Below are 26,730 nucleotides of genomic sequence, written 5' to 3'. Positions count from 1 at the left end.
CTTTGGCTCCCTCCAGGGCTCCCGCAGGTGGCCCGAGTGAGACCTCCCCAAGCACCCGTCTTTATGACTTTGCTGATGCCACACCAGGGACACATCGCTGGTGAGCCCTGCTGGTGTTCACTCGGGTTTCGGTCCAAGAACTGCCTGCTCCTCGTAAGTCAAACGTTTGCACTTCATGGCAGTTTAAAAGCAAGATTTATTTGGTAACCAGATGTAGCTTGGCCTGGACAATGTGGGAATAAATCCAACAGGTGTCCTCCAAAAAAGTCACATGTGTACATACATGCACGTGTGCATACACGTACGTAAACTGGTTTCAGGTACACAGCCTTAAGAGATAAATGTCCCAAGAGATTTTTATATTATCCACCCAAACCATTGGTCTGCTCCTCGGAGTTGTTACGTATTAACTGGTACCCGTAACTGATAAACAGTAAATAACCTGAGAAACTGCACTTTAAAGGCAAACATAAAATGTAAAGAGAAAGGTCGTCCTAGAAGACTAAATAGCACAGATACTATTTTCCGGAAATTGTGCCTGTGACACAGACATGCCTTTTCATATGACTGTTTGCTCCTCTGAAGGCAGAAAGCTTTAACTAGAAATTCTAATATTTGCCCCAAGTGCCCGTGAAGTCGGGGAGGATGATCTCTGCGTCAAGCCTCTGCCCGATCATTTGGCTCTGGTGGTGGTGCGTCCAAAGGGATCGTGTCTTTCCGACTCAGGGGAAGTGGGAGTGTTCAGGTTCAGAATTGCCAGTTGACCAGTCGGACGCTGCCAGCCCTGCGTCCACAGCAACCAGCTGCAGGTGCCCCTTACTGGGATCTATGCAGACCTGTTTGAAAGTGCGCTTGTGTCTTCCCAGTCTCGTGTTTCTTCAACTTCACTGCGTCGTCGGGGATCATCCTGTCCCCCAATTATCCGGAGGAATACGGCAACAACATGAACTGCGTTTGGTTGATCATCTCTGAACCCGGGAGCAGGATCCACCTCATTTTCAACGATTTTGACGTGGAGCCTCAGTTTGACTTCCTGGCGATCAAAGACGATGGGATTTCTGACCTAACAGTCCTCGGCACTTTCTCGGGCCACGAGGTGCCCTCCCAGCTGGCCAGCAGCGGGCACATCGTCCGCTTGGAATTTCAGTCTGACCACTCCACCACCGGCAGGGGGTTCAACATCACTTACACCAGTAAGCCTGCTGCCACCCGCCCCACCCCCACATGTCCAGGCCCCCTGGCCACACGTGTCCGGGCCCCCTGACCACACGTTTCCAGGCCGACTCTTCAGAGGCTTTACAGTGATACGTAGCATAGTGACAGGACTGAACTTCCCTCTCTTCCTTCCTTCTTTCCATCCGTGCGTTCATCCATCCATCCATCCATCCACCCACCCCCCCCCCCCCACCTACCCATGCATCATCCTCCACACAAAAACTACTGTAGTAAATGGATTGAGCCATTTGGGCTCAGGAGCCGTGGATTAGAACACCAATACTTGATATATATACTTAGTGAATTTTGGTTAGACACCTTTTTTCTTTCTTTTTTTTTGTCGCAGGGCCCTCATTTGCAAACCAGATTGTATTTAAGAACATCTACTTAAATGTGTTAAATGAATAAAGTAAGGTAACAATGTTAAATATGAGTTATAAATCATAATTTACTGGCTGCCTACTTCTCTTAGGCTCTGTGCTTAGGATTTGCCAGTAATTATTTCATTTAATATTACAGAAAGTCTGGGATATAGGTTGGGCATTCCTTATCTATGAATTAAGATATCTCATCAGATCATCAGAATATCTGCCAGAGGGCAGATAAAAAACACAAGAGCCAGGATTCTAACCCAGATGTGTCTGAACCAAAATCATTTCTAGCACCTGCCATATTTCTTGTTTTTCTTAGTGCATGCACAAAGTGCTTTCAAACTGTGCGATGTAGTGTAGACGATAGTTGTATATATTTATCCAAGTCTTCGTTGTTTCTGTCTTACTAGATATCACTATCCTGTCTGCTTAATGCATTTATCTATCCGTAAGTGTTTAACTGAAATTCAGGACAATAAATCACTTTATTAGTAAGCTTGTTTCTTCCTTTTTAAATATACCTACTTAATAGTCTAGTATTTTAATTATATAATTATATAATTTTTTTTTTTTCCTTTTTAGCATTTGGTCAGAATGAGTGCCATGATCCTGGGATTCCCATAAATGGGCGACGTTTTGGGGACAGATTTCTACTTGGGAGTTCGGTTTCTTTCCACTGTGACGATGGCTTTGTCAAAACCCAGGGGTCGGAGTCTATCACCTGCACCCTGCAGGATGGAAATGTGGTCTGGAGCTCCACAGTCCCCCGCTGCGAAGGTACGGGTCTGCTCTCGTTCACCAGTTATTTTCCTTTGAAACGGTGACCTAACCTAACCAACAAGCGGACGCACAGCTGGGTTGGTTTCCCCGGGCTGATGTCACAGAGGACCGCACACCTGGTGGCTTAACAAATAGACATCTGGTGTCTCAGGGTCCTGGAGGCCGAAAGTCCGAGGGCACTGTCAGTAGGGCTGGTTCCTCCTCAGCTCTGAGGGAGAATCCGTTCCAGTTCTGTCCCAGTTTGGGGGGGCTGCTGGTGTCTCCGGAGTTCCTTGGCTGCCAGAAGCATCACCCCAGCTTTCTCCATGGAGAGCTCCTACGTTGCCAAATGTGTCCTCTTTCTGATGACACCAGTCACATTGGATGAGCGCCGTGCTCATAAGCCACCCTGGCTGATTATGTCTGCAAGGACCCTGTTTCCAAATAAGGTCACAGCCTCAGGTGCTGGAATTAGAAATCCCAAATGTAAACTGGGGGTGGGGGCGGGCATAATTCAGCCTGTGACAACAGCACGGGTTTCAGGAGCCATGTTGTTTTGTGGCTCTTCGTGGAGCTGATGCAAATACTGCACAACTACTTTTCTTCTTGACATTTCTCCTCTGGTGAACCAGGAAGGAAAACTAGAGGGGGTCGGAAATGGGGAGGATAGCACCTCCAGTGTTTGGTCAGGTAAAAAGTATTTACTCAGAATATGTACTCAACACCCCATCAGAATGGCCCATACAAAACGAGCTAAGGTAAGAAAAGCTGTTTTAAAAAAACTTACCTCTGGTAAATATCAGGAACTACATTTTAAGTAGACTTCTTTTAAAGAGCACTTTCAGGTTCACAGCAGAATTGAGTGGAAGCTGTGGGTATTTCCCATATACCTCTCACCCCACAAATGCACAGCTTTCCCAGTGATCAGCATCCCCACCAGGTGGCTCATGTGTTACAACCAACGACCCCACAGTGACACGTCACCGTGACCCAGAGTCCATGGTTACATCACCGTCGCTGTTGGTGGGGCACATTCTCTGGGTTTGGACGAATGTGTGATGACACGTATCCATCATTTTAGTGCCGTGAGGGTGGTCTCCCTACACTAAAAATCCTGTGTCCCACCCCCTCACCCCTCCCCCAACTCCCAGCCCCTGCCAACCACTGATTTGTTACTGTTTCTATAATGCTGCCTTTTCTAGAATGTCACACAGTCGCAGTCATATATTATGTAGCCTTTTCAAATGGGCAAGAAATACAGATTTTAAAACAAAGGTAAAATTTGAAAACGTTAATAAGATGTATTGTTCATAAGGTTGGGAATAGCTGGCAGTTTCTGGCCATGCTATTGAGGGGACAAGATTATGGCATCATGGTACAAATTTATATGAATGGTTATACGTTTTCATTTTACTTTTTGAGCTATATAAGTTGTATTTCTGGATCAAAATTGTAAGGACATACTCAAACAACTCTGGAAAGATTTTTTTTTCAAGAATGCTCTTTGCAGTATTAAATATAACAACCAAACGTGCAAATAATTCAACTTTAAACAACAGAGAATCAGATAAATCATCACTCGCTCATACACCGGGATGCGTGCATCGTTAACACAGATTGTACCGTCGAAGATGTTCATCATGTGGTGTTCATCGTAGGAAAGACCAGATGATACGACCACTTGTGTTATAATATGCCACTGTGGAGAACATATGAATATTTGCATATGTCGTGATAATAATAGTTTTTAAAAGCCTAAAAAGAGAGTATACAACAAAATGTTGATCACAGTTACAGGTGAATTTTTCCACTGTTTATTTTTTAGTTTTTCAGTTACCATCGATCTCTAGGTGTTTATTTTACAATAAGCAAATTCAAAAAATCCTGTGTGTCAAATACAGCCGACAGTTGTGAACCTGATCTGTCTTCCCTCGTAGGTTAAGGACCTTTTTCTCCTGTCTAGAATGATCGGCCTAACGTTAGCATGAAGACAGTGTAAGCAGAAGCGGAATGTCCTGCGAAAGATGAACTGCCCAGCGGGCTGACCGCGGTGGGGCGGTGGCTTCTGTCTCCCAACCTCATCCCTCAGCCCCAGGCCAAGTTAGTGTCGTTAATCTAAGGATCAGGATTTGGTGAAAGCTCCAGAAACACGTCCTCACGTTCATACTTTCATAAAGTGCTCAAGCAGTCTGGTGAGGCTGAGCACCGCTGGGGGTGGAAAACTGGTAAATTATAGGGTGAGAGCACAGTAGTAGGATGTTCATTCTTACCTATTTTTATCACGTCTTCTAAGGGTATAGCTTTTTAAAAAAAATTTTTGTAGTGTTTATTTTTGAGAGAGAGAGAGAGAGTGAGAACACATGGTGGGGGGGGGAGGGTCAGAGAGAGAGGGAGAGAGTCCCAAGCAGGTTTCACACTCAGAGACTGACTCAGAGCTCAAGTCCATGACCCTGGGATCCTGTCTTGAGCTGATATCAAGACTTGGACACTCAACAGACTGAGCCACCCAGGAGCCCTGGAAAGAAGGGTTTTTTTGTTTGTTTTGGTTTTAAGTCAGTACTCTCTAGTCTCTGTTGTCTTCTGGCCACGATTCTCACTGTCTTTGGAGTGCTTACCTGAAAAAGGCTGTGTGCAGATGTGTTACAAGGTGCAGGGCAAATGTGTTCCTCAGCACAGTTGGAGGAAGAAAGTGGCAGATGGTGTTTCAGATAAAGTCCGACAAAGGAGAAAGTATCACGTTAAATGTGAATGGACCATTCTTTTGTTATTTGGAAGAGACCTGCAGACTCAGCTGTGGGTTGTTAACACAGAAAACTCTTAAAGGACTGGTTGATGGTGAAAGATATTTTTCTTTTTTTTTTTTAATTTACTTGTACTGAGAAACCCAATTCCTGAGTTCTGGTGACTCTCAGGGAGTGTGCATAGATACTCTGATAATCTAACTCACAAAATACCCCCAATCAATGTCCTTGCTGAAGAGAAATAGAAATGCTACTTCAGAATTGAGTGGATCTAGTTGCAAAAAAATCAAATGGAAAATAAAGGATTTAGTAACACAGGGGCGCCTGGTGGCTCAGTAGGTTAAGCATCTGACTTCAGCTCACGTCATGATCTCACAGCTTGTGAGTTCGAGCCCCACGTCAGGCTCTGTGCTGACAGCTTGGAGCCTGGAACCTGCTTCAGATTCTGTGCCTCCCTCTCTCTGCCTCTCCCCCACTCATGCTCTGTCTCTCTCTTTCCCACAGAATTAATAAAGCATTAAAATATTTTTTTAAATAAAAAAAGCAAAAAGGATTTAGTAACACAAACACATTTGAAAAGACTCAGAAGGAACATGATGTTCCTTTGAGAATATACACATTTATTGTTTTTCTCAAGGATTACTTTTTATAATCAATTATATAATTGATTATAACGTGAACCTTACAAATTACTCTAAGACCAGGCCACATACACTGATATTACAATGTAAGCATATTACACGAATAGAACCACAGGCAAATACTTTAGAGAAATTGTGTGGGAAAGCCTCAAGTCTTAAGGCATATGATACCCAGAAACCCTGTCAGAGGGAACCCTCTCTATTAAGATAATGTGATACAGGGAGCCTGTGCTAGGAGGCAAATGCCCCAGGGTTGAACAAAAAGACAAAAAGTGAAGAAATTGATTGCTAAAATTAACAAGTTAGAAAAAAAATAATGATTTAGAATATCATATCAATAAAAATCAAATGTTAGAATAATGCAAAAGTTAGTCTTTGTTAACATCAATAAAATAGACAAACCTTCTATGATTCTGATAAGAAAATTAGGAGAAAAGACAATTATAGGTATTTTAGCAAAATAGAAGAAAAATAACCATGATTACAAAAATAATAATTTGACATAATAATAAAATAATTTATTGTTACCAACAATAACTCTACATAAAGAGTGAAAGCCTCCCAATAGAGCAATTTCTTTAAGAATTATGTTTATTTATTCTGGCAGAGTTTGCTGGGTACCAACAAATCATGGGTATAAATTGTCGTCTGGATGAAAGATTTATCTGTTTATTTGTTCTGCCTCTAACCTGCCCATATATTTCAGTACAGTTCACTGTCATTGAAAACAAAACCTGGGCGCCTGGGAGGCTTAAGTCAGGTGAGCATCCAGTTTGAGCTCACGTCATGATCTTACGGTTCATGAGTCCAAGCCCTGCATTGGGCTCTGTGCCGTTAGCATAGATCCTCTGACTCCCTCTCTCTCTTTGCCCCTCCCCTGCTTGTACACATTGTCTCTCTTTCTCTCAAAAATAAATAAACATTTTAAAAAATTTAAAAAACACAAGCTAATTTTGGGGGAAAATAAGTGTACAAGAATACATCATCAACTCTATGGCAACAAATTTTAACATTCAATGAAATTGGTGATTCCCTAGCAAAGTATAAATTATCCGAAGTGACCCCCCAAAAAGTGAAAAATGTAAATAAACAAAATACCATAAAAACAGGTTTGAAAAAAAGTTTAAAGGTTGGACGTTGAAAAAGACACGAGCACCAGAGAGGTGCAGAAGGAAGGTGTCTGTCTTCCAAGTTCATAGAAGTTTTGTGTTGGGAACACTATCACAGCTGCTGTAAAATATGCACTGACTCCCCCATAATATCTTGTAGAGCCAGCATTCACGGAATATACCCCAGCCAGATAGAAAAACATAATGCCGTCGCGAAGGGCACAAACACTCAGTAATAGAGAAGAATGTGCATTCTGAAGACCTCGTTCACATATTTGCTTTTCTGTTATCACCTCTGTGAATACGAAAGTCATTAGTGTTGTTCACCAGATAAACAGAATCTCCGCCAAATCGGTTGGTTTTCTTGGCCTCAGTGGGGTTTGGTGAAACCCGTAGCAGGTCCTGGCCAGTTAGGAGTGAGTGGAAGTGACGTACACAGTGAGTGACCCTGAGCCTTTGATTGCCCCCTGCAAGACCTCGGTGCCTTAGCTCGTTCAAGAAAGGATCCCCTAGACAGGTGGCCTGTGTGAGAAATAGATCTGTCTTGTCACAGCTAATATAACTGTGTGGTTGGTGGCCTAGTATGTTGTAATCAGAGTCGGCTAATACGGCAAACTTGACTTTATCATTTAACAATTACCTATTTAATTTTGTTGACCTACAATATACAGATCAAAATATCTGTTTCATCAGGGTAAAGTGATACAAATTCTTCTAACATATACTGTAAATGTAAAGTGATCCGTAAAAGACAATATATTAATGAAATACTGGCAACGTGTGACAGTGTGAGCACCTTCCTTCCAAGAAATACAACAACTCAAAGTTTTATTTATTTTTTTAAATGTTTATTTTGAGACAGAGAGACAGACAGAGCACAAGTGGCGGAGGGGCAGAGAGGGAGAGGGAGACACAGAATCCAAAGCAGGCTCCAGGCTCTGAGCTGTCAGCACAGAGCCCGACGTGGAGCTCAAACTCATGAACCGCAAGATCATGACCTGAGCCGAAGTCAGATGCTTAACTGACTGAGCCACCCAGGTGCCCCAACAACTCAGTTTTTTTTTTTTTTTTTTTTTAGAACTTCAGTAAAGTGAAGGAAACATACAGTTTTGCATTTAGGTGGGAAATAAGCCTTATAGATGTAAAATAATTCACCACACAGATTTAAAAAGATCTCATGTATCAAACTTTTAAAAAGATCTATAATCGCTGCATGTCTTTCTTATATAGTATCTTTGGATAATTACACATGAAAGAAGTAAAATTGTTTAATTTTGCCTTTATCTTTTCTAAAAAGTATTTGCTGTAACATGTCAGGAAGCATAGGAATACAGGCTAAAAATATGAAGTTAAGGACTTAACTAGAACAAAATCCTAATGTTAATTGGTAAAGATAGGTTGTTTTTAAAATTATGATTACATAATGACGATTTTCTTTAACAACTCAAGTTCATAAAAATGACTGATTTCTTGTTATTAACTTCTAACTATACAAAAAATGCACACATCTCACAGCTTATTTTGAAAGAAAACTATACCAAGAAAAACATGATCCCCACAGCAGTCACCAGTGTTATCTGCCATTAACATATTTTTGAAATTTTTTCTCTTCTTTAAACAATTTTTTAATTAAATTTTTCCTCTTTAAACAAATTTTTTATTACATTAAAATTTTTTATTAGATTATGATACATGTACAATTTTATATCTTGATTCGCAAAATGTAATATTTTCATTGCAGAGATTTACTTACATTAACAGGATTTGAAAACATTATCTCAAATGTGTTTGTGACGTTCCGATATGTAGTCATAATCTTGTCATGTTTATTTTTTTTCGTTTGTTATTCCATTATAAGTGAAGCCACCATGATTACTTTTATAGATTTCTCTGTCAGATGTTTTTCTCCACCATCAACACCTGGGTGAAATTGTATATAATTTTTAAGCATTTTAATGCACATGGCTATTTTTTGATACGATATATATTTTTTTTCAAAAATGATTTTTTTTAACTGGGGACATTTTTATGTTTCCTTTGATATCTGTAGATTGACAGATTTGATTACAAATATGGCAAAGAACTTTGAGAAGAAAAATCTGAAAAAAATATGTGACTGGGCAGAAACATGTTAAGTATATATTATTATTTAAAAATTCCTATAGATTATACAGAAATGCAAAATCCGTTTTCCAGAACACCAAGCACATGCCTTCCTGAGACTCCTTGTCTTCTTGATAATTATGGATCACACAAATGGACTGATGTAGATTAATCCTATGTTTCTCGAATTTGAAAATTTTGTTTTCCTAACATTCACTAATAATTTAGTTTGATGTGTGTGGAAAGTCATTTTAATGAAACAAGCGCACCCTAGCTGAATAAGCACACACACATCATTAAACTATAGTATCTGTCTGCACACACACACGCACACACACACGCACACACACGCATGTACTCATGCCCACACTCAGGTGCACACGTGCACATATGCACACGCACGCACACGTGCACACACACCCCACGGGGTAATTCTGTTTCAGATGTGAACTATTTTTGTTTGCTAATCAACAGATGTTTGTGGAAGTACAAATACGTACAAGATACGGATGTCGATGGTGTGCATTTCATGGATCTGTCGTGAGAATCAGATGTGACACATTTATCCCCTACTTCCACCTGGACGTTTTTAGGTAGAAGGACCTTTGCTGTGAGTTGATGATAGACGCCCAGGTGTGGGATGTACCTGCTCTGCTTTCAGTAATCTTTGTTTATCTGGGGATGCCTTTAGCTCGAATCCTTGACAACATTAAGTCCTTGAAGACAGAAGCACATTCCTGCCGTCACAGGTGTGGCTGTGGTGTCCCCGTGTGTTTAATCTGACCTGCCGACATCCTGAACTGTCTTTCAGCCCCGTGTGGTGGACACCTGACAGCTTCCAGTGGACTCATTCTGCCTCCCGGATGGCCAGGCTATTATAAAGATTCTCTGAACTGTGAATGGGTCATCGAAGCCAAGCCCGGACACTCTATCAAAATAACTTTTGATAGGTAAGAACAAACTTTTCCTTAACTTGGGCCTACTGACCCATGCACGTCCAAAGGTTTTACTTAAACGGATGATGACAAGGAGGAGTAGGACAGTTCTTGGTTGGATCCCCCAAAGGGGTTCACTTAAAGAGAAACCGGCATTTGCTGGGTGTATTTGTTCCTCTTGAATTTTACCCTCTGAGGCCAGAGCTGAGTTCACTCGGCCGCCTTGCGTAGGGGAGTACCAAGTTCCAGATGATTCCCAGTGCTCGCAGTTGCTGGGCCCTGAGTCCTACTCCAGGTGTGGGATCTGTAGCTGAAATAAATTCGGCCTGGGGTTTAATTACAAATGGAAGCCTCTTTGGTCCCTTCGATGCCTTCCGGAACAGCCCAAGAATGCAGTGTCGTGGCCTAGTGACGCTTTAAGCTACAGAGCTGTCACTGGGGTGTGTGACAGTGATTCCCTGTGAGTGTTCTGTCACCGGAATGCGGTCGGAGGTGGCTGTTTGATAGTAAATTTGATAATCTAACACAACAATCATACTACGTGAATTCTCCATGAGAAAACATATCTCCTTTTGTCTCCAAGATGAAATCAGTTTCATGATTTCAAATGTTTTCAAAAAGATAGATGTTTTCAAATGTAAGGAAGGATATTTGTTTAATGTTTTAAGCTTAATGTCTGGGCAATATTAAGCTTTCTCTTAACAATGACCTTCTTCTTGACTGAAAGAGTTTGGGTGTTACTATTCAGGATATTATAATGTCTCAAGATGGATGAACATTGTTATATTTTTTCTGTTTGTTTCCACTAATTTTCTGCTAACCAATAATATATATAGGAAATACATTTAGTGGGAGTTGCGTTATCACTTGGTATTATTTGTATTTTAAATTATTGTTCATTTTATTAAGTCTAGTAAGATAAGAATCTCCAGTAGGATAATCTTTCAGAAGAAGATTAAAATTCTGTCTTGTGTAGCCATTATACTGGAGAATGGATCCTTGCATATAAACTTAATCATTGTGAAAAAATTAACTCTATAGCATTCAGTAAATTAAATATGGTTCTTTATTAATTTTTATGCTTTCTGGTATTGAGAGGGGGAAGAGCAAAGCACTGCCTGATTCCTGGCATCACAGCAAATTTAAATCATTCAGGAAAAATTGTGGCTTTATATCCTGGTTTGGCACAAGTTACTAGTGCTGTGTTTTCAGTTGCCTGAACAGAGAGAGAGAGACATGTAATTTTTCTCAATCTTGTCTTTTAAATTCTATGGAACCGTGATATTTTGCTAAATTTCATTTATAAGAACCAATATTTCTGATATTTTCAGACATTGGTGATTTTTACACTATTCTTTAGAGATTAGTTGTAGAGATTAGCCCCGAGCAGTGGGTGACATACTAGTAAAGGATGTGTTCATACATACAAACTTAAAGGTCCAAAATAACGGGGGCGCCTGGATGGCTCAGTCTGATAAGCCTCCGACTTTGGCTCAGGTCATGATCTCACAATTGTGGGTTTAAGCCCCGTGTTGGGCTCTGTGCTGACATATCAGAGCCTGGAGCCTGCTTCGGATTCTGTCTCTCTCGGTCTCTGTCTCTCTCTCTCTCTCTCTGCCCCTCCCCCACTTATGGTCTCTCTCTCTCTCTCTCTCTCTCTCTCACTCACTTACTCACTCACTCACTCAAAAATAAATAACCATTAAAATTTTTTTTTAAAAAATTATTGTTTACTTATTTTCGAGTGAGAAGAGACAGAGACAGAGACAAAGCAAGAGCAGGGGAGAGGCAGAGAGAGAGGGAGACACAGAACCCAAATCAGGCTCCAGGCTCTAGGCTCTGAACTGTCAGCACAGAGCCTGATGCGGAGCTTGAACCCACGGCCCGTGAGATCATGACCTGAGCCGAAGTCGGTGGCTCGACCGACTGAGCCACCCAGGTGCACCAAACTCTAAAAAAAATAAATAAAAATGAAATAAAAGTCAAAAAGTTACATTAAAAGATGATAAGTAAGTAAACAAATAAGTAAATTTCATGGTGGTGTCATTCTTACGCAAAGCGCATCAGGTTGCCAAATAAAGGAAAACAACCATTGTGGTGTGCAGTCCGCCAGCTGTTGAGATGTGCACCGTCATCAGTCCTAGCTGTTGCTAAAGAAGGAAGGTCTGGAGACTGTAGCACAGATTTTTCAAATGAGATTTATTTCATGCTTATCCAAACCTCTTGAATCTAAACTTGGGTAAGTGAGAAACCACAGCGTGTTCAGAGCACGTTCTGGAAAAGTCAGCGAGGAAGCGGTGCCATCGGACCCCAAATGCACAGCCTGTGGCTCCATTCCGGTCTACCGTGTGTCAGGGCAAGCGTCTTGGGTTCCTTCTGATGGAAGAGCAGGGGTCGCCGCGCCAGGCTTATGTCATTGTCCTCCGGCTGCTCTAGGAGGATGTTGCGTGATTTAGAGATAAGCAGGGCACAGCCCTGTGCTTTCAGCCTCTTCAGTTGTTGTGCCAGGAAGCCAGGACAGCCTGCGCTCGCCGCCCCCCCCCCACCCCCCCCCCCCACCCCCCGCTGTCCGTCGGCATCCTCTGATGCAGAGTGTGGGGATAATAGTGACCCAGGCTTCCACGGAATTGTTCGTCTGAAAGTCACGGACTGAGTCCGACGCTCGCTGATGGCACAGCCGGACACTGGAAACCGGGTTAGCTCTTTGAGGACGAGATGGGCCCAGTTCGAAAATTGTCTCAGTGCCTGGAATGGTCTCCTCATCGCACCCAAGAGGACCCAAGTGGCTGCCACCGTATCTAAATATAACACGGGGCCAGGTTCTCTGCGCGCATAAAGTCCTTCTTAAAAGTGAAGCACTTTGGGAAGCCGTTCAAACCGTGAAAGCCATGTTTCGTTTCTGAACAGCACCGGGCTCTCGGTGCTTCTGGTGTGTGCAAAGAGTGAGCGCAGCTCAAGAGTCACAGGAGTTTTTTTCCTGAAAAGTATTCAGAATATCATCATGTAGTTCGAATTACTTTCTTCCTTTAAGAGATCATGTCTCCTTATGTGCCCATTTAAGATGTCCGTAAACTGGTTGAACGGGGGATCATGAAACATAGTTTGAAAATGCATGATTGATTTTTCACAATATTTTTAAGTTGATTTCTTTCTTTCTTTCTTTCTTTCTTTCTTTCTTTCTTTCTTTCTTTCTTTCTTTCTTTCTTTCCCTCTCTCTCTCTCTCTCTCTCTCTCTCTCTCTCTCTCTCTCTCTCTTTCTTCTCTCCTCTCCTCTCCTCTCCTCTCCTCTCCTCTCCTCTCCTCTCCTCTCCTCTCCTCTCCTCTCCTCTCCTCTCCTCTCCTGCCCTGCTCTTTCATTCCATCCTGTCCCATCCTGTCCCATCCTATCCTTCCCTTACTCTCACTGAAAACTAATATGGTTCACAGTATTTTTATTTTAGAGCTAAAGACTGCCCTCTTTTACATTTGGGATGTGACATGACCCAGTATTCAGTAAGAGGGATAGGTTTAGGGTATACCTTTTCTTCTAGAAAAATGTACCGTGCTTAAATATCATATGTGCCCAGGGCCTGGTCTTTTTAAAGGTTGAATAATTGTAAGTGTTTTATATAGATAGGTATACATGGCTTTGTCATGAATGCACGAAAATACTTGGGGAACGTCAGTAAGTTAATGCAGCTTTGTGTTCTGACTCGTTACGAATCTCCGCAGATTCCAGACTGAAGTCAACTATGACACTCTGGAAGTCCGAGATGGGCCAGCCAGCTCGTCCCCGCTGATCGGAGAGTACCATGGCACGCAGGCCCCCCGGTTTCTGATCAGCACTGGCCATTTCATGTATCTCCTCTTCACCACAGACAACAGCCGCTCCAGCGTCGGCTTCCTCATTCACTACGAGAGTAAGTCGGAGGGTCCACTTGCCATCTGCCCCCCAGGCATGCGCTCTGGTTCCCTAGCGCAGGTGACAGTCCTTGCTGCCTCTGTCCACCCTGCACTGCGTGCCCAGAAGCACCTTCTCTTATTGATAAGAGAGCAACTTGGGGGCTTTCACTTTAAAACTAAAAAAAATAATAAAATACTCATTGATGGATTATAAAATTAAATAAGTAATTAAATGTGTTTACTACATGTTGTAATGATAAATTACTACTATTAGAAATATAGCTCCTGACCAAAGGAGTTACCACTAAAATTGTATCTCTTAAACAACAGCTGGGAGGTTCTTTGGTGGAAGAACATGGGTAGGCTGTTGTGTGAGCATGTTTCAGTGGGGAGAGAATATGGAACCAAGAGTGGAGAAGGAGTTAAAATCCAGCAGAACCTCAGTAATGACACCTAACTGTTGCTGTTTACAAGCACTGCAAGAGTCCAGAAAGATTGGTAGAAGTAATTACAACGATTGCTGAAATGTGACAGTGCAGGATATCTTGCCCAACTTGAAGTGCTCCTTCCCATTTTTGTTTCCATAAATACAAATTTGAGTCATAGCTTTAGTTTCTGAGATTTGGAGATCAGGTCATGCTAGTACATTCTAGTGATCCTTACTATACTGGACTTGTGGAAGGCAGCTGGGGGGTTCACCCTGGGAATGCATTTTTAACACCAGTTTCTCAAAAAAACCCAACACTTAATTTCCTCTGCTTGAAAATATGTCTATTTCTGAGTAGAAGGAAAAAGATGGATGAATGCAGAGCACTGGATCTGAGGGAATAAAAACCTCTATTTTTCAAGATTTTTATGGTTGCTGTTTTTCACAGTCTTATCCCAAAATAAACAAAATTAAGTTTCAGTGCTATTGTACAAATACATAGTTACATATATACCCACACATATAATTTTACAAATGATCGTGAGTGGGGTCATATCTAACATGTGGGATGTTTATTCATTATTGTTTTCTTTTTCTTGCCTTCCTGTCCCCACATCACCCCCTGCTCCTCATGTTAACCTCTGTGCAAACTCCACCCAGCAGGTCAGATTAAGAACCTGTTATGTATGTTTCTCTGCTTCTCATGCTCACGTATGGACTCACATGCAAATATGTACAAGCATATACACATATACAAGTCTACGTGGAGTTCTTAATAAAAAAATGACTCTCTCTGATAGGAAGAAAATCGACTGTTCATGATTTAATGATTAATTTCAAATCTAAATCGGTTGGTTTCACTTCATAATCATGCAACCTTTCTTTCAAAGTAAGGTCTTTTTTAAACATGAAGTACAATTTAAGAACCAGAAAGTTTCCTATTTCATTCCTTTTGCATGTCCCTTCGAGTCGTTGCTTTTCTTGGGAGTGAAGATATGTGCACATAACAACCATCCAGGTTCGTAAAACTCCTCAGTGCTGTATCGCCCCACCGCACCCCTTTTCGTAAGTCTGGAGCTACATGGCCTTTGAGCACACGCTTGGATGAAGCTTACGAGAACGGTGCCTTATTTAGGCACTGAATAAAACTAGAACAGAGTTTCTCATTCTTCTCTTTTGTCTCCCTTGTTTGTGTAGCCATACATTATTCTGCCCATTTTCTCCAGTACCCTGTAAAGAAATTATATCCTAAAGCCTATATGCAGGTAGTAGAAAGTGATGGTACCTGCCCACCTACCTTGTTTCAATAAACGGGTTATTCCTACCCATTCTTTCTAGAACTCAGAGAATGACCAAAAGTCAGGTCACGAGTTCCTCTTTGGCTTGCCACCCTTGCTCATAGTCGATAATATGCCGGGAATTCTAGCAGTAATTTTTATGATCTTCAAAGAGTGACTGCATGGAGATAGGAGATGTGGGTCTCCTGTGCTTGACAACAGAGCTGAGCCCTGGTAAGCATGCTTCCGCAGGCTGGAGTGACCTCTCAGAGAGCAGTGCTGTTTGCCTTTCCTCCGTCAGGGTGTCCATAACAGAAGATGAAAACAGTCACCAAGCTGGTAGCATTTGCAGCGGAGAGATACTTGTGTGAGCGACAGACCTTTCTGATCCCTTGGGGTCCAGAATCCCTCCTCCTCCTACTTGACAGGAAGAGCTGGGAGCCAGGAGTGTCATCACAGAAGAGGACAGAACTCTGGGGGAGAAGGTGGGGAAGGTCCCCGCGGCATCCACCGCCCAGTGCTCTTAGCAGGGACACTGGTCTAAACGTTCATGCTGGCTTTTGCCCTGTGAACTCCCCATGGTCCTTCCAGAAGGCCCCACACGTTTTTGTGAATTCCTCTGAATGAAAGTATCCAACGTATATTGGGAGAATACTGTCCGGAAGGACCACACCGAAGCGTGACCTGTGATCACCTCAATTTATTTATCAGCTGCTCTGTACTTGAGGAGAAACAGGGAGATGGGGAAAAGCAGATGAGCAGGATGTGGGATTTTTATACGGAAATGAGTCAGGAAAGGTCTAGGGTCTGTAACCCCACGGTTGCAGGCTGGCGTCGTACAAAACCGTTACCTTCAGGCCTTAAAACTGAGCAGAAACCGCAGCGCGAGATCAGATGTCCCGTGCTGCCGCTGCTGTGGGTGGACGGAGGCCCAAGGGCTTTGAGGAAGCCCATAGCCGGCCCAGGTGGCCATCCTGGTTCAGAAGGCGTGCTGAAAGGGCAGCTCTTGTCAGACACAACTGTGCATCAGGGCTTGCCCGGGATTCCTAGTACAATGCAGGCTCCTGCGTTCACATTCCAGACATCGTAATTCACCATGTCTGCAGTGCCCGCCAGAATTCTGGATATCTCTCACCGCCTCGAGGTGGCACATAGGTGACAGCGGGTGCCTGAGTCAGCCCAGGCAGGCCCTGACAAATGCGGGACTGACACATGGATTTCCAGGTAGAGGTAGGGCAGGTGGGCAGGGAGGCCACGCAGGAGCCCCCAGAGTCAGGGAAGAAACAAGAACAGAGAGAGGAGCAGAGAGAGAGACAGGAAGAAGAGAAAAACGTAAAAGAAGTCACATGTTACCAGCCCCTTTAACATTTTGACCAATTCTAGTACTCTTTGAAGAAATACGTCCAGAAGCCATTGTGGAAGCAGTAGAAAATAATGACCCTTGCTTATCCAACACGTTAAAAAAAAAACGGGTTGCCCGTGACCCAAGAATGATTTATGTCAAATTCTTTATGCCACTTAAACATAATAATAGAGCTCATCTCCCTTTTTCGTCTTTTGTGGTAAACATTTGACACTATCAGCCTTCCTTGCTTTAAAAAATTATTAATGATCCCACTCCATGCCCAAATGGGCGTGTGAAAATCTGCTTTACAGGCAGAAGGCACTGCAGAAACAAGGCTGGCTTATTGTTGCACAGGTGCCATAAGCTAACGTGTGCTGCCACAGACAGCGTTGATGTCAGGACTTTTGAATTGGAGGCGGACGGCGAAGTCTTTCTTTTCAGGTTTTCCTATGAGCAGAGCCAGAAGGGTCGTCTGTTCTGTGTGCGGACTCTTATGAATCATCCATTTAATTTTTTTAATTTGCTTAATTTTTATTTTTTAAAATTTTATTTATTTGTGAGAAAGAGACAGAGTGTGAGCAGGGCAGGGGCAGAGAGAGAGAGAATCCGAAGCAGGCTCCAGGCTCTAAACTGTCAGCACAGAGCCCCCGATGCAGGGCTTGAACTCGTGAACTGTGAGATCATGACCTGAGCCAAAGTCAGTTACTTAACTGACTGAGCCACCCGGGCTCCCCGGAATCATCCATTTTATAAACACAGCATCCAGTTACAGTCTGTCCTTTTATTAACTTTATTCTTCATGAGGAATGGGACACAGTTTGTATAATAGTCATTGTATTATCCCCCCAGAATAATCATTTGCTGGCTCTGTTTGTTGTAGAGCTTTGAACCACCACTGTAAAGTAGCCATGATTTTATAGGCAACTGGACAGCTAATGGATATCTCAAGCATATGGAGGTTTCCATTCAATTTTAGAGCGTTGTTTTTTTGGGAATGCTTTCAAAAGTGTCCTTTAAAATATTCCAGAAAAGGAAGATTCATTGCATGTAAATGTATCTATCCTGCTTTGCTGCTAATACACTGTGCAATTTTTAAAAATTGGGGTGCCTGGGTGGCTCAGGCGGTTGAGCGTCCGACTTGGGCTCAGATCATGATCTCATGATTCATAGGTTCGGGTCCCATGTCAGGCTCTCCGCTGTCAGTGTAGAGCCTGCTTCAGATTCCGTGTCTCCCTCTCTCTACCCCTCCTATGCTCATGCTCTCCCTCTCAAAAGTAAACATTAAGGGGTGCCTGGGTGGCTCAGTCGGTTAAGCGTCTGACTTCGGCTCAGGTCACGATCTCGCGGTCTGCGAGTTCGAGCCCTGCGTCCGGCTCTGGGCTGATGGCTCAGAGCCTGGAGCCTGCTTCCGATTCTGTGTCTCCCTCTCTCTCTGCCCCTCCCCCGTTCATGCTGTGTCTCTCTCTGTCTCAAAAATAAATAAACGTTAAAAAAAAAGTAAAAAAAAAAAGTAAACATTAAGAAAAATTACGAAAGGCAAAGAAGAATGTTTTCTGGTGTGTGTGTGTGTGTGCGCGCGCGCTCGCACAGGCATGCGTGCATATTAGTTTCTGAGATTTAATGACTTTTTTCTTTTTTAATTTTTTGATGTTTATTTATTTATTTTGAGAGAGAGAGAGTATGAGTGGAGTAGGGGCAGAGAGAGAGGGAGAGAAAATCCCAAGCAGGCTCCACATTGTCAGGGCAGAGCCAGACTTGGGGCTCGAACCCACCAACTGTGAGATCATGACCTGAGCCGAGATCAAGAGTCTGACACTCAACTGACTGCACCCCTTTTTAAAATTTTTTATAAGTTTATTTATTTATTTTGAGAGAGAGAGAGAGCAAGCACAAGTGGGGTAGGGGCAGAGAGAGAGAGGGAAAGAGTTAATGACCTTTCTTAAGATCAGAAAGGAAAACTAGTCAAAATATAATGGGTATGGATGCCGTGCAGTTGGAAACTTGGACCCGTGGGCACGGGCGCACCCCCACGGTGGGAGGGATGAAGGCAGGCGAGGGCTTAGGCGTGAACCCTGGTGAATAATTTAACATAACCAATTTACTTAATTTCTTGGCTTATTTCCTCATCTGTCAAATGGGATTGTGACTGCTGTTTCCAACCCTTTCGAAGGCTATGGAAAGAGCCTTGGGAGGTAAAAGGTACTCAGAATATGCATCCCTTTCCTTCGACTGGAACTTGTAGAAAAACAGACAGTTAAGCAGAACTTTGCTTGTGTCAAGTGTACGTTAATATAATGTGCACGTGGACATCGTCAAAGCCATTCGCTTCAGTCATTCACTGGCAGCGAGTTTACTGAGTTCTTTGGTTGACGGGCCAAATGATGAGCAGTGTATTTATATCCCTGCATCAGAAAATGCATCGTCACATTACATTTCGAGGAAGAAGCAATTGGGACAGAATCGGCACATACTCAGATCTTCAACAAAATCCGTTAATGCCACTTTTTCTTTGTATGGTGAGGGCTCGTTCGGGAGGGGGAAAATGCTCGAAGCAGTGCTCTGAAGTAGTCTGTGTAGGTTTCCTTCAAAGTCAGTTGGCTGCCCGTCCTCACAGACTGGTTTTAGTTCACTCTAAACGGCTTTTCCTACTGAGTCATGTCACCCGCAGTGCACTGCTCTCCATTCTCCCTGCTGCCATCTTGTTGCGCAGTTCGTGTTATGGTGCATTTCAGGCGAGTTGGTCGTCAGAGCTGTTATAATTCTAGCACACAGTTACCCTCACATGTAGTGTCCCTTCAAAAATATTGTAATGCAAAGCAGTATAATAACTGTACGTTGTGCAACTTAGTATTTCTGTCCATTATTTTGTGAAAATGAATGAATGAATGATGGAATAAAGTTAGTACTAACCAGCAGTTATGACTTCAACATAGTGTTTATTTTGCAGTTCAGTTTTGTATGTAAAGAATTCTGCATTTATATTTGTATGCTTTGGTTTCCTCTGATGCTTTTCTCTTTGTTCCCTACAAATTTTGTGTGGGAAAAAGTTTGCTTACCATCTATACATTTTATTGTGAATATTATTACTTAATATATTGCCCTCACATCATCTAAAATATTAAATCCTATTATTTTTAAAGTTTTTTTTTAAGTTACTGTGAGAGAGAGAACAGGGCAGGGGCAGAGAGAGAGAGAGAGAGAGGGAGAGAGAGAATGAGAAAGATTGAGAGCGAATCCCAAGCAGGCTTCACGCTGTCAGCGCAGAGTCCAAATCAGGGCTTAATCTCACAACTGTGAGATCATGACCTGAACCGAAACCAAGAGTCAGACACTTGACCACTGAGCCCCCAAGGCGCCCTTTTCCTATTATGTTTATTTGCTGAGGTGCCGCGAGCGTATTGTTTAGTGATCATCAGAAAGCATTTGACAAAATGCAAAAATATAGTTAAATGGTTTGTCAGGGATCTTCCCACTAATCCATTTCTTTGGCAAAGTGTCTTTTGGGGGAATTCTTGTGTTAATCTTGTCCCTGCAAAACCAACAAGCTAGTGTATGTACCCATTGTATATAGGGCGTACTCTACATGCCATCGCTGCGGTGTTACGAAAGAGGTCATAAACACGGCCTTAGGACATGAACGTACGTGGGGGGATTTAGAGACAGAGGGGCAGAGCAGATGACAGCTGTGGGGGCACATGATGCCACCTGGCTTTCTGCAGAGCCGTGCCCTGCACAGGAATGGAAGGATGTCATGACAGTTGGCACCTGTTGTTTACAGTAGTAGGCACACAGTAGTTTTCAGGAAATTAGAATATTTAAGAAAAAAATTCTTGGGAAAAATAGTGCCATATATATGTCTTTTCACTTAGCTGCTTCTTCTGCTTATTGTTTTATTTTTTCCTCTGGAAATCTTAACTATGATGGTCTTCCATTTTTTACCCAGCGTAACCAAACTCTGGGGTTAAGCACACAGATTTGCAAAGGGCAAAACCTGCTTATTTTGCCAACTCTGAAACCAACTGCAAGTTCAGAGTTCCCAAAATGACCCTCTGTTCTGATAACTTGATAAAAGGACTTGACATACGTTGAAAGCTGTTGTGCCCACAGTCACATGCATTACAGAAAGGATCCAGGTTAGGCAGAGGAAGACACAAAGGGTGTCATCCTCTCCCCATGGGCCCATGAATGGTGTCACCTCCTCCTAGCCACGCTGTGGGGCAATACGCACAGTCCTGCCAAACTGGGAAGCTCACTGGGGTCTTTGTGTCCAGAGATCTGATTGGTGTTTCATTAGAGAAGCATCATGCATTGAATCATTGCCCTCGTGGTTCAACTCAATCTCCAGCTGCCCTTTCCTTGTCGGCTAGACTGAAATCCTTTTGGTCCAGGGGCACAGCATGGACAACAAAACACTCCTAGCACTCAAGGAGTTCCAAGGGTTGGGGCGCCTGTGTGGCTCAGTCAATTAAGCGTCCACTTCTTGATTTCAGCTCAGGTCATGATCTCATGTTTTGTGGGATTGAGCCCCGTGTTTAGCTCTGCACTGACAGTGCAGAGTCTGCTTGGGATTCTCCCTCTCTCTCAATCTCTCTCTCTCTCTCAAAATAAATAAATAAACTTAAAGAAATTCCAAGGGTTTACAGGTTACCTCTTAGGAGCTAGACCTCTCTTAGAAACCACATTTCTAACTACCCATTTTTCAGTAGTGGCTCAGCTTTCTTGCTTGCAATCTGGTGGTACCTATTGAATCACATTTGGCTGTATAGTAATGAAGAAATATTATCACTCATTATTTATTTTAAAAACTCACTCCTTGTATGTCATGTATTTGACTTAATGAGTGAGGGTATAAGGTGTAAGGTACATCACTCAAATTTATGCAGTGACTGGAAATGTTATTCCAAAGATCATTTTGGGGGGACTGAGCATCATCAGTGATGATTTAAGATTTTTAATTAATGGTCTAAGTCATCACTGTAATGCTCCAAACCTAACTTAGAGAGTTGTGTATAAGCAATGGCAGAGTCTTTCTTATGTCTTTGAATTCATAATCATCACACTGTCATCTTCTTTCCCTGCTCCCGTTTTCCTTATCTTTTCAAATGTATATTCTAAAAATAAAGAGAAATCTGAGAGACAGAGCAAAGAAACTCTTGTAATGACATGATCATAATCGCTTGACTTTATATAGCACTTTACTTTTTAGCGCCTTTTAGCATAGGCTAATTGTAGCCATCTCCAAAGTGGCTGACTGACGTGCAAATGTGAAAAATGCACGAATGTGTGGAATGCAGTTTTAGAGAATCAGATCCAGTGAGGTCTTAGTTTGCAGTATGTGTGTAGGGACTTGGGCGCATGTGTGCGTGTCTACGAAAGTTGAAGGATGACTGCCCAAATCTAACTAGAACATAAAATACAGTGAGGGGAAGGGGGAGGCTAGAGATAGACAGAAGACAGGCTTCATTTAACAGTTCACTGGTGTTCCAACGAAGTGAAGTAAACTTCAGACATCAAGGGATTATTCAGGTTTGTAGACTTACAGGTCATCTGATAAATAGTTAACAATATCTGTCTCTACAGAAAAACAGGATCAGATACGCAAAAGTGTATTGGTTGTTTACATTAATGGATGGTTGGATTCACTTGAATAATTTTCCAGGTCTGATGATGTCTGGGGATATTTTATATGTACGACTGCACACATATTTTTTCTATAAGCCAGCAGAGTTCCGTGGTTAATGTATTTTTTTCTGCGCACGCAGGTGTGACTCTGGACTCGGACTCTTGCCTTGACCCAGGAATCCCTGTGAATGGGCATCGGCACGGCAGTCATTTTGGCATCAGGTCTACGGTGACTTTCAGCTGTGACCCGGGGTACACACTGAGCGACGATGAGCCCCTGGTCTGCGAGAGGAACCATCAATGGAACCACGCCCTGCCCAGCTGTGACGGTAGGTGGAGCTCAAGGGAGCCGTAAACCCTACAGAAATGTGGACACTGTCGATATCTCAGTTGTTTGGGTGGAATGTGTTGTATTGTACAGGGCGGTATGATACGAAAAGTTGTACACCTTAGAAACAATTCCGTTTAATACTTGAAGTTTATCTAGCACATTTTTTTTTCTATGAAGTAAGGCATCTGTCTAGAAATGAAAAATAAAAAAAAAAAATTATGGGCCAGTCTTCAACTTTATCAGCAGACACCGAAACTTACAGAGCTCAGTTATGCACACACTCTTACACGTGGCATTTGTTGAAGACAGCACGAAGGCAGGCTAGTGAGCGCATGTGCTCCACATCATCAGGCCCGGTCTTCCTCCGAACCGAGTCCAAGCATCGAGTCACCACCCTGAGGTCTACACAGCTCCTCTAAGCTCTCAGCACTCTCCCCGGGACGACCGGGAAGCACCTTCCCAGAAGACCCCCAAGTGGTTTCCCGGGTAGCCACTCCCCCTTCCCTGCACTTATCCACCCTTGGAAGTCTCCAAAGGAATACCTTGACGATGGCTCCATGCAGGGTATACACAAATACGGTACTTGTGGCCATTCGCAAAGACAGTAAGGGATTTGTCCTTTGGCCATGAATAGAACAACATTATCACATTATCTCTATAAAAAAGAATATATTTTTCCCATTCACAACAGTTTTTCACCAATGTTGTAATGTGGTTGTATTTGTGGCTTAGAGAGAACCATAACAGAAATGAATTTACCTATAGAAAATACCGCACTTCATAACAAACTATTATAAAAAGTTTCATGGAAGGTGAAAACAGAATAACTTTCTTAGTACCAGGAGTGTTATTTCCTATTATCCAGAAGATCCTCACGCATGCAGTAATATAAAAAAACGGCATAAATTATAAATATTACAAAGAACAGACCATCAAGTTTGGGCAGTAAGTGCTAACAGATGACCATGTTCAGGATAAACACAGATCTGTGGATTTCCACACAGGATACAGTTAGTAGAAGTGTAATATCTATATACTCTAAAACCTTCAGGAGTATATTTAACAGGAAACATGGAGGCTTACCTTAAAATAATTTAGAAGTTTACAGTAGAATACAAAAAGAATATCCTCATACAGGGAAATACCTAATACGTTTCTGGACGGTAGGGATGAAATTTAAATATACAAATTTTTTACAAATAAAGTTTTACATTCAATACAATCCAATTAAAATGAATTTGGATTTTTAATAGAAATTTATAAATATGTTATAAATGAATCTGGAAGAGTAAAGCCTCTAAATAGGCATATATTTATTTAAAAATGATAAAGAAGGACTCTATCTGGTATCGAAGTATACCAAAAATAGATGAAAATGAAAATATGAAACCAGTACAGAAATACACAAATAGTTTATATGCCTGTATAAGAACTTAATTTGCTAAAATTATTCCAAATCCATGAGGAGGGATGACATTTCATAAATGATGTTGTTCAAATTGTAAATCCAGACACAATAAATGGAAAACATTGATAGATTTCACTACATACAAATTAAAATTTCTATTGAAAAAAAAGTTAAAGGAAAAGGTCAGACTACAGAAAATAATTGGTTTGTCCATGTAATGTGATTCGAGATACTTTTATCACCCAAACAGATGGAAGAGAAACAGTGACATACACAAAACAACAGGTCCACGAGGAAAACACATACATAGGCTTTTCAGAGAAGGAGACAGAACACTTCAAAATATGTCCACTCTGACACGGACTCAGGAAAATGCAAAAAAAAAAATTTTTTTTTCTACCCTGTTGATTTGCAAAAAAGTAGAAAGGTCAAATTACTCTCCATCATCATGGGATTAGGGAGATGCGCGTTCATTCTGTCCTGTTGCTAGGAAACTGAAATGATACCCCCTTTCTGGAGAAAAGAGCAAGTCTCAGGACAATGCACGTTGTGTACGTGAACATATCCATGCATGTACTTACAGACACATTTATGGTATATACATAGAAACTGGCTGAAAATAGACATTCTAAAACGCTAACCCTAATGCTCTCATTTTGGGAGGTTGGCAAGCTGTAGGGAGAGGGAGAGAGTCTTTCAGTTTTTATCTCCACATTTTTTTGGTGTTATATGAATTTGTATTAGGTCTTATTTTTGTAATTGGAACCCTGGTGATGAAGAAAATAAATAAAATTTACCCATGTAATTACTGAACAGTGTCAGAGGATGCTAACTACTGGACTAATAATTTTTTTTAATCTGAGGTATCATAAATAGTATGCAAAAATATTTATTTATAGTAGGATTTTGTATTGGCAAGAATTATAACAAGGGCACAAAGTATGATAAAGGTCTCACACCTAAAATACTTAGTTGTTACTCATGCATAACTAAGCATCAATCAAAATATTTATTAAACCATTTAATCCAAAATCTGCAGTAAGCGAATCATAGAAGTAATTTTATTGGAAGAGTTATTTACCTGATATGCAAACACGTGGCTTTATTGGGAGCCACTGTGCAAATTTAATAATAGCTGTTATTTCTTTTTGTTTTTTTGACCAGACCTGAATGGGACTTAGGAAGGGAGCACATAGAAGTTGCTCTCTTTTTTCCATTTTCCTTCGGGATGAATGAGTTGAGCAACTGCCAACGCGCGGCCTCAAGTTGTAACTGCAGACTTTTCAGGCAGCGCGGGGAAGATGGAAAAGTTGAGGTCGCTGATTGTGCTTTAAACACACAATCAGTTGGGGCGCCTGGGTGGCTCAGTCGGTTGAGCGGCCGACTTCGGCTCAGGTCATGATCTCGCGGTCGGTGAGTTCGGGCCCCGCGTCGGGCTCTGGGCTGACCTCTCAGAGCCTGGAGCCTGCTTCAGATTCTGTGTCTCCCTCTCTCTGACCCTCCCCCGTTCATGCTCTGTCTCTCCCTGTCTCAAAAATAAATAAACGTTAAAAAAAAATACACAATCAGTTGTGTTGATGAAAGTGCCCAGCTCTTCACAGGAAGATACACAACAGTCGTCTAGCTAACTAGACTCTGGATCTGGTAGAAAAGGCCGCCGTAAGGTACTAGTGAGAGTAGACACTTATCCAGACCCACCTGAGATGGGTAATTTTGATTTTAAATTGGATTCTTCTCAAGAGAGGACAACGACACTCTCCATGTATTCTTGATTGAACAGTGGTGGTAACTTAGTTAGTTTAAATATTTTAGTATCTGACCAAGATGACTTTCTCCTCTGCCCAGCAGACAACCCAGGCACGACTGCCCTCGTCCCCTCAACCAAGCCCATGCAGTAGTCACCCCCCCCCCACTCCCACGTCCTTTCGTGTTGCGTTCCCCAAATCCACCCCTCCTCCAAGACCAGGATGCACTCAACCGAATCACGCCAGGTCACCAGCATTATTAACTTTTCTAACATCCGTTTCTCCTTGTGTGCAGTGCCATAGACTTTAACTTTCTTTTTTTTTTTTTAATTTTTTTTTTTTTTTTACATTTATTTATTTTTGAGACAGAGAGAGACAGAATGTGGACAGGGGAGGGTCAGAGAGAGAGGGAGACACAGAATCTGAAACAGGCCCCAGGCTCTGAGCACAGAGCCCGATGCGGGGCTCGAACTCACAGACTGTGAGATCATGACCTGAGCCGAAGTCGGACACCCAACCGACTAAGCCACCCAGGCGCCCCAGACTTTAACTTTAAAACATATAATCCCAGGTAGCCGGATACACTCTGTGGTAACCCACGCAGCCTGCTATAACAAAATAAAACCAGACACGGTGGCTTCTCTACAGCAGGCATGTGTTTCTCACTGTTCCGGAGGATGGGGTCCAAGTTCGAGGGACAACACAATCCAGTTCTTGTGAGGCCCCCGTTCTAGGCTGCACATGGCTGTGTTCTCCCCGTGTCGTCTCAGGGAGGAGGGGGCAAGGGAGCTCTGTGGGGCCCCTTCTATAAAGGCCACA

General features: G+C 42.4%; 1 protein-coding gene across 5 annotated transcripts in view; it reads left to right on the top strand.

The window, feature by feature from the left end:
* CSMD1 (CUB and Sushi multiple domains 1) overlaps positions 1-26,730 on the top strand; it is a 2,016,488-nt gene that overhangs the window by 1,616,999 nt on the left and 372,759 nt on the right. For all 5 annotated transcript variants that reach the window (XM_058719853.1, XM_058719852.1, XM_058719850.1 and 2 more), the window contains 5 exons: positions 867-1,193; positions 2,169-2,363; positions 9,751-9,889; positions 13,586-13,773; positions 22,568-22,756. In XM_058719853.1, the coding sequence (XP_058575836.1) occupies positions 867-1,193; positions 2,169-2,363; positions 9,751-9,889; positions 13,586-13,773; positions 22,568-22,756 (1,038 nt within the window). The remainder of the gene's footprint in view (positions 1-866; positions 1,194-2,168; positions 2,364-9,750; positions 9,890-13,585; positions 13,774-22,567; positions 22,757-26,730) is intronic.

Source organism: Neofelis nebulosa, chromosome 3 (genome assembly GCF_028018385.1).
Source record: "Neofelis nebulosa isolate mNeoNeb1 chromosome 3, mNeoNeb1.pri, whole genome shotgun sequence".
Taxonomy (NCBI): Eukaryota; Metazoa; Chordata; class Mammalia; order Carnivora; family Felidae; genus Neofelis; species Neofelis nebulosa.
The sequence above is the reverse complement of the archived record's forward strand: the minus strand, read 5'-3'. Positions and strand labels throughout refer to the sequence as shown.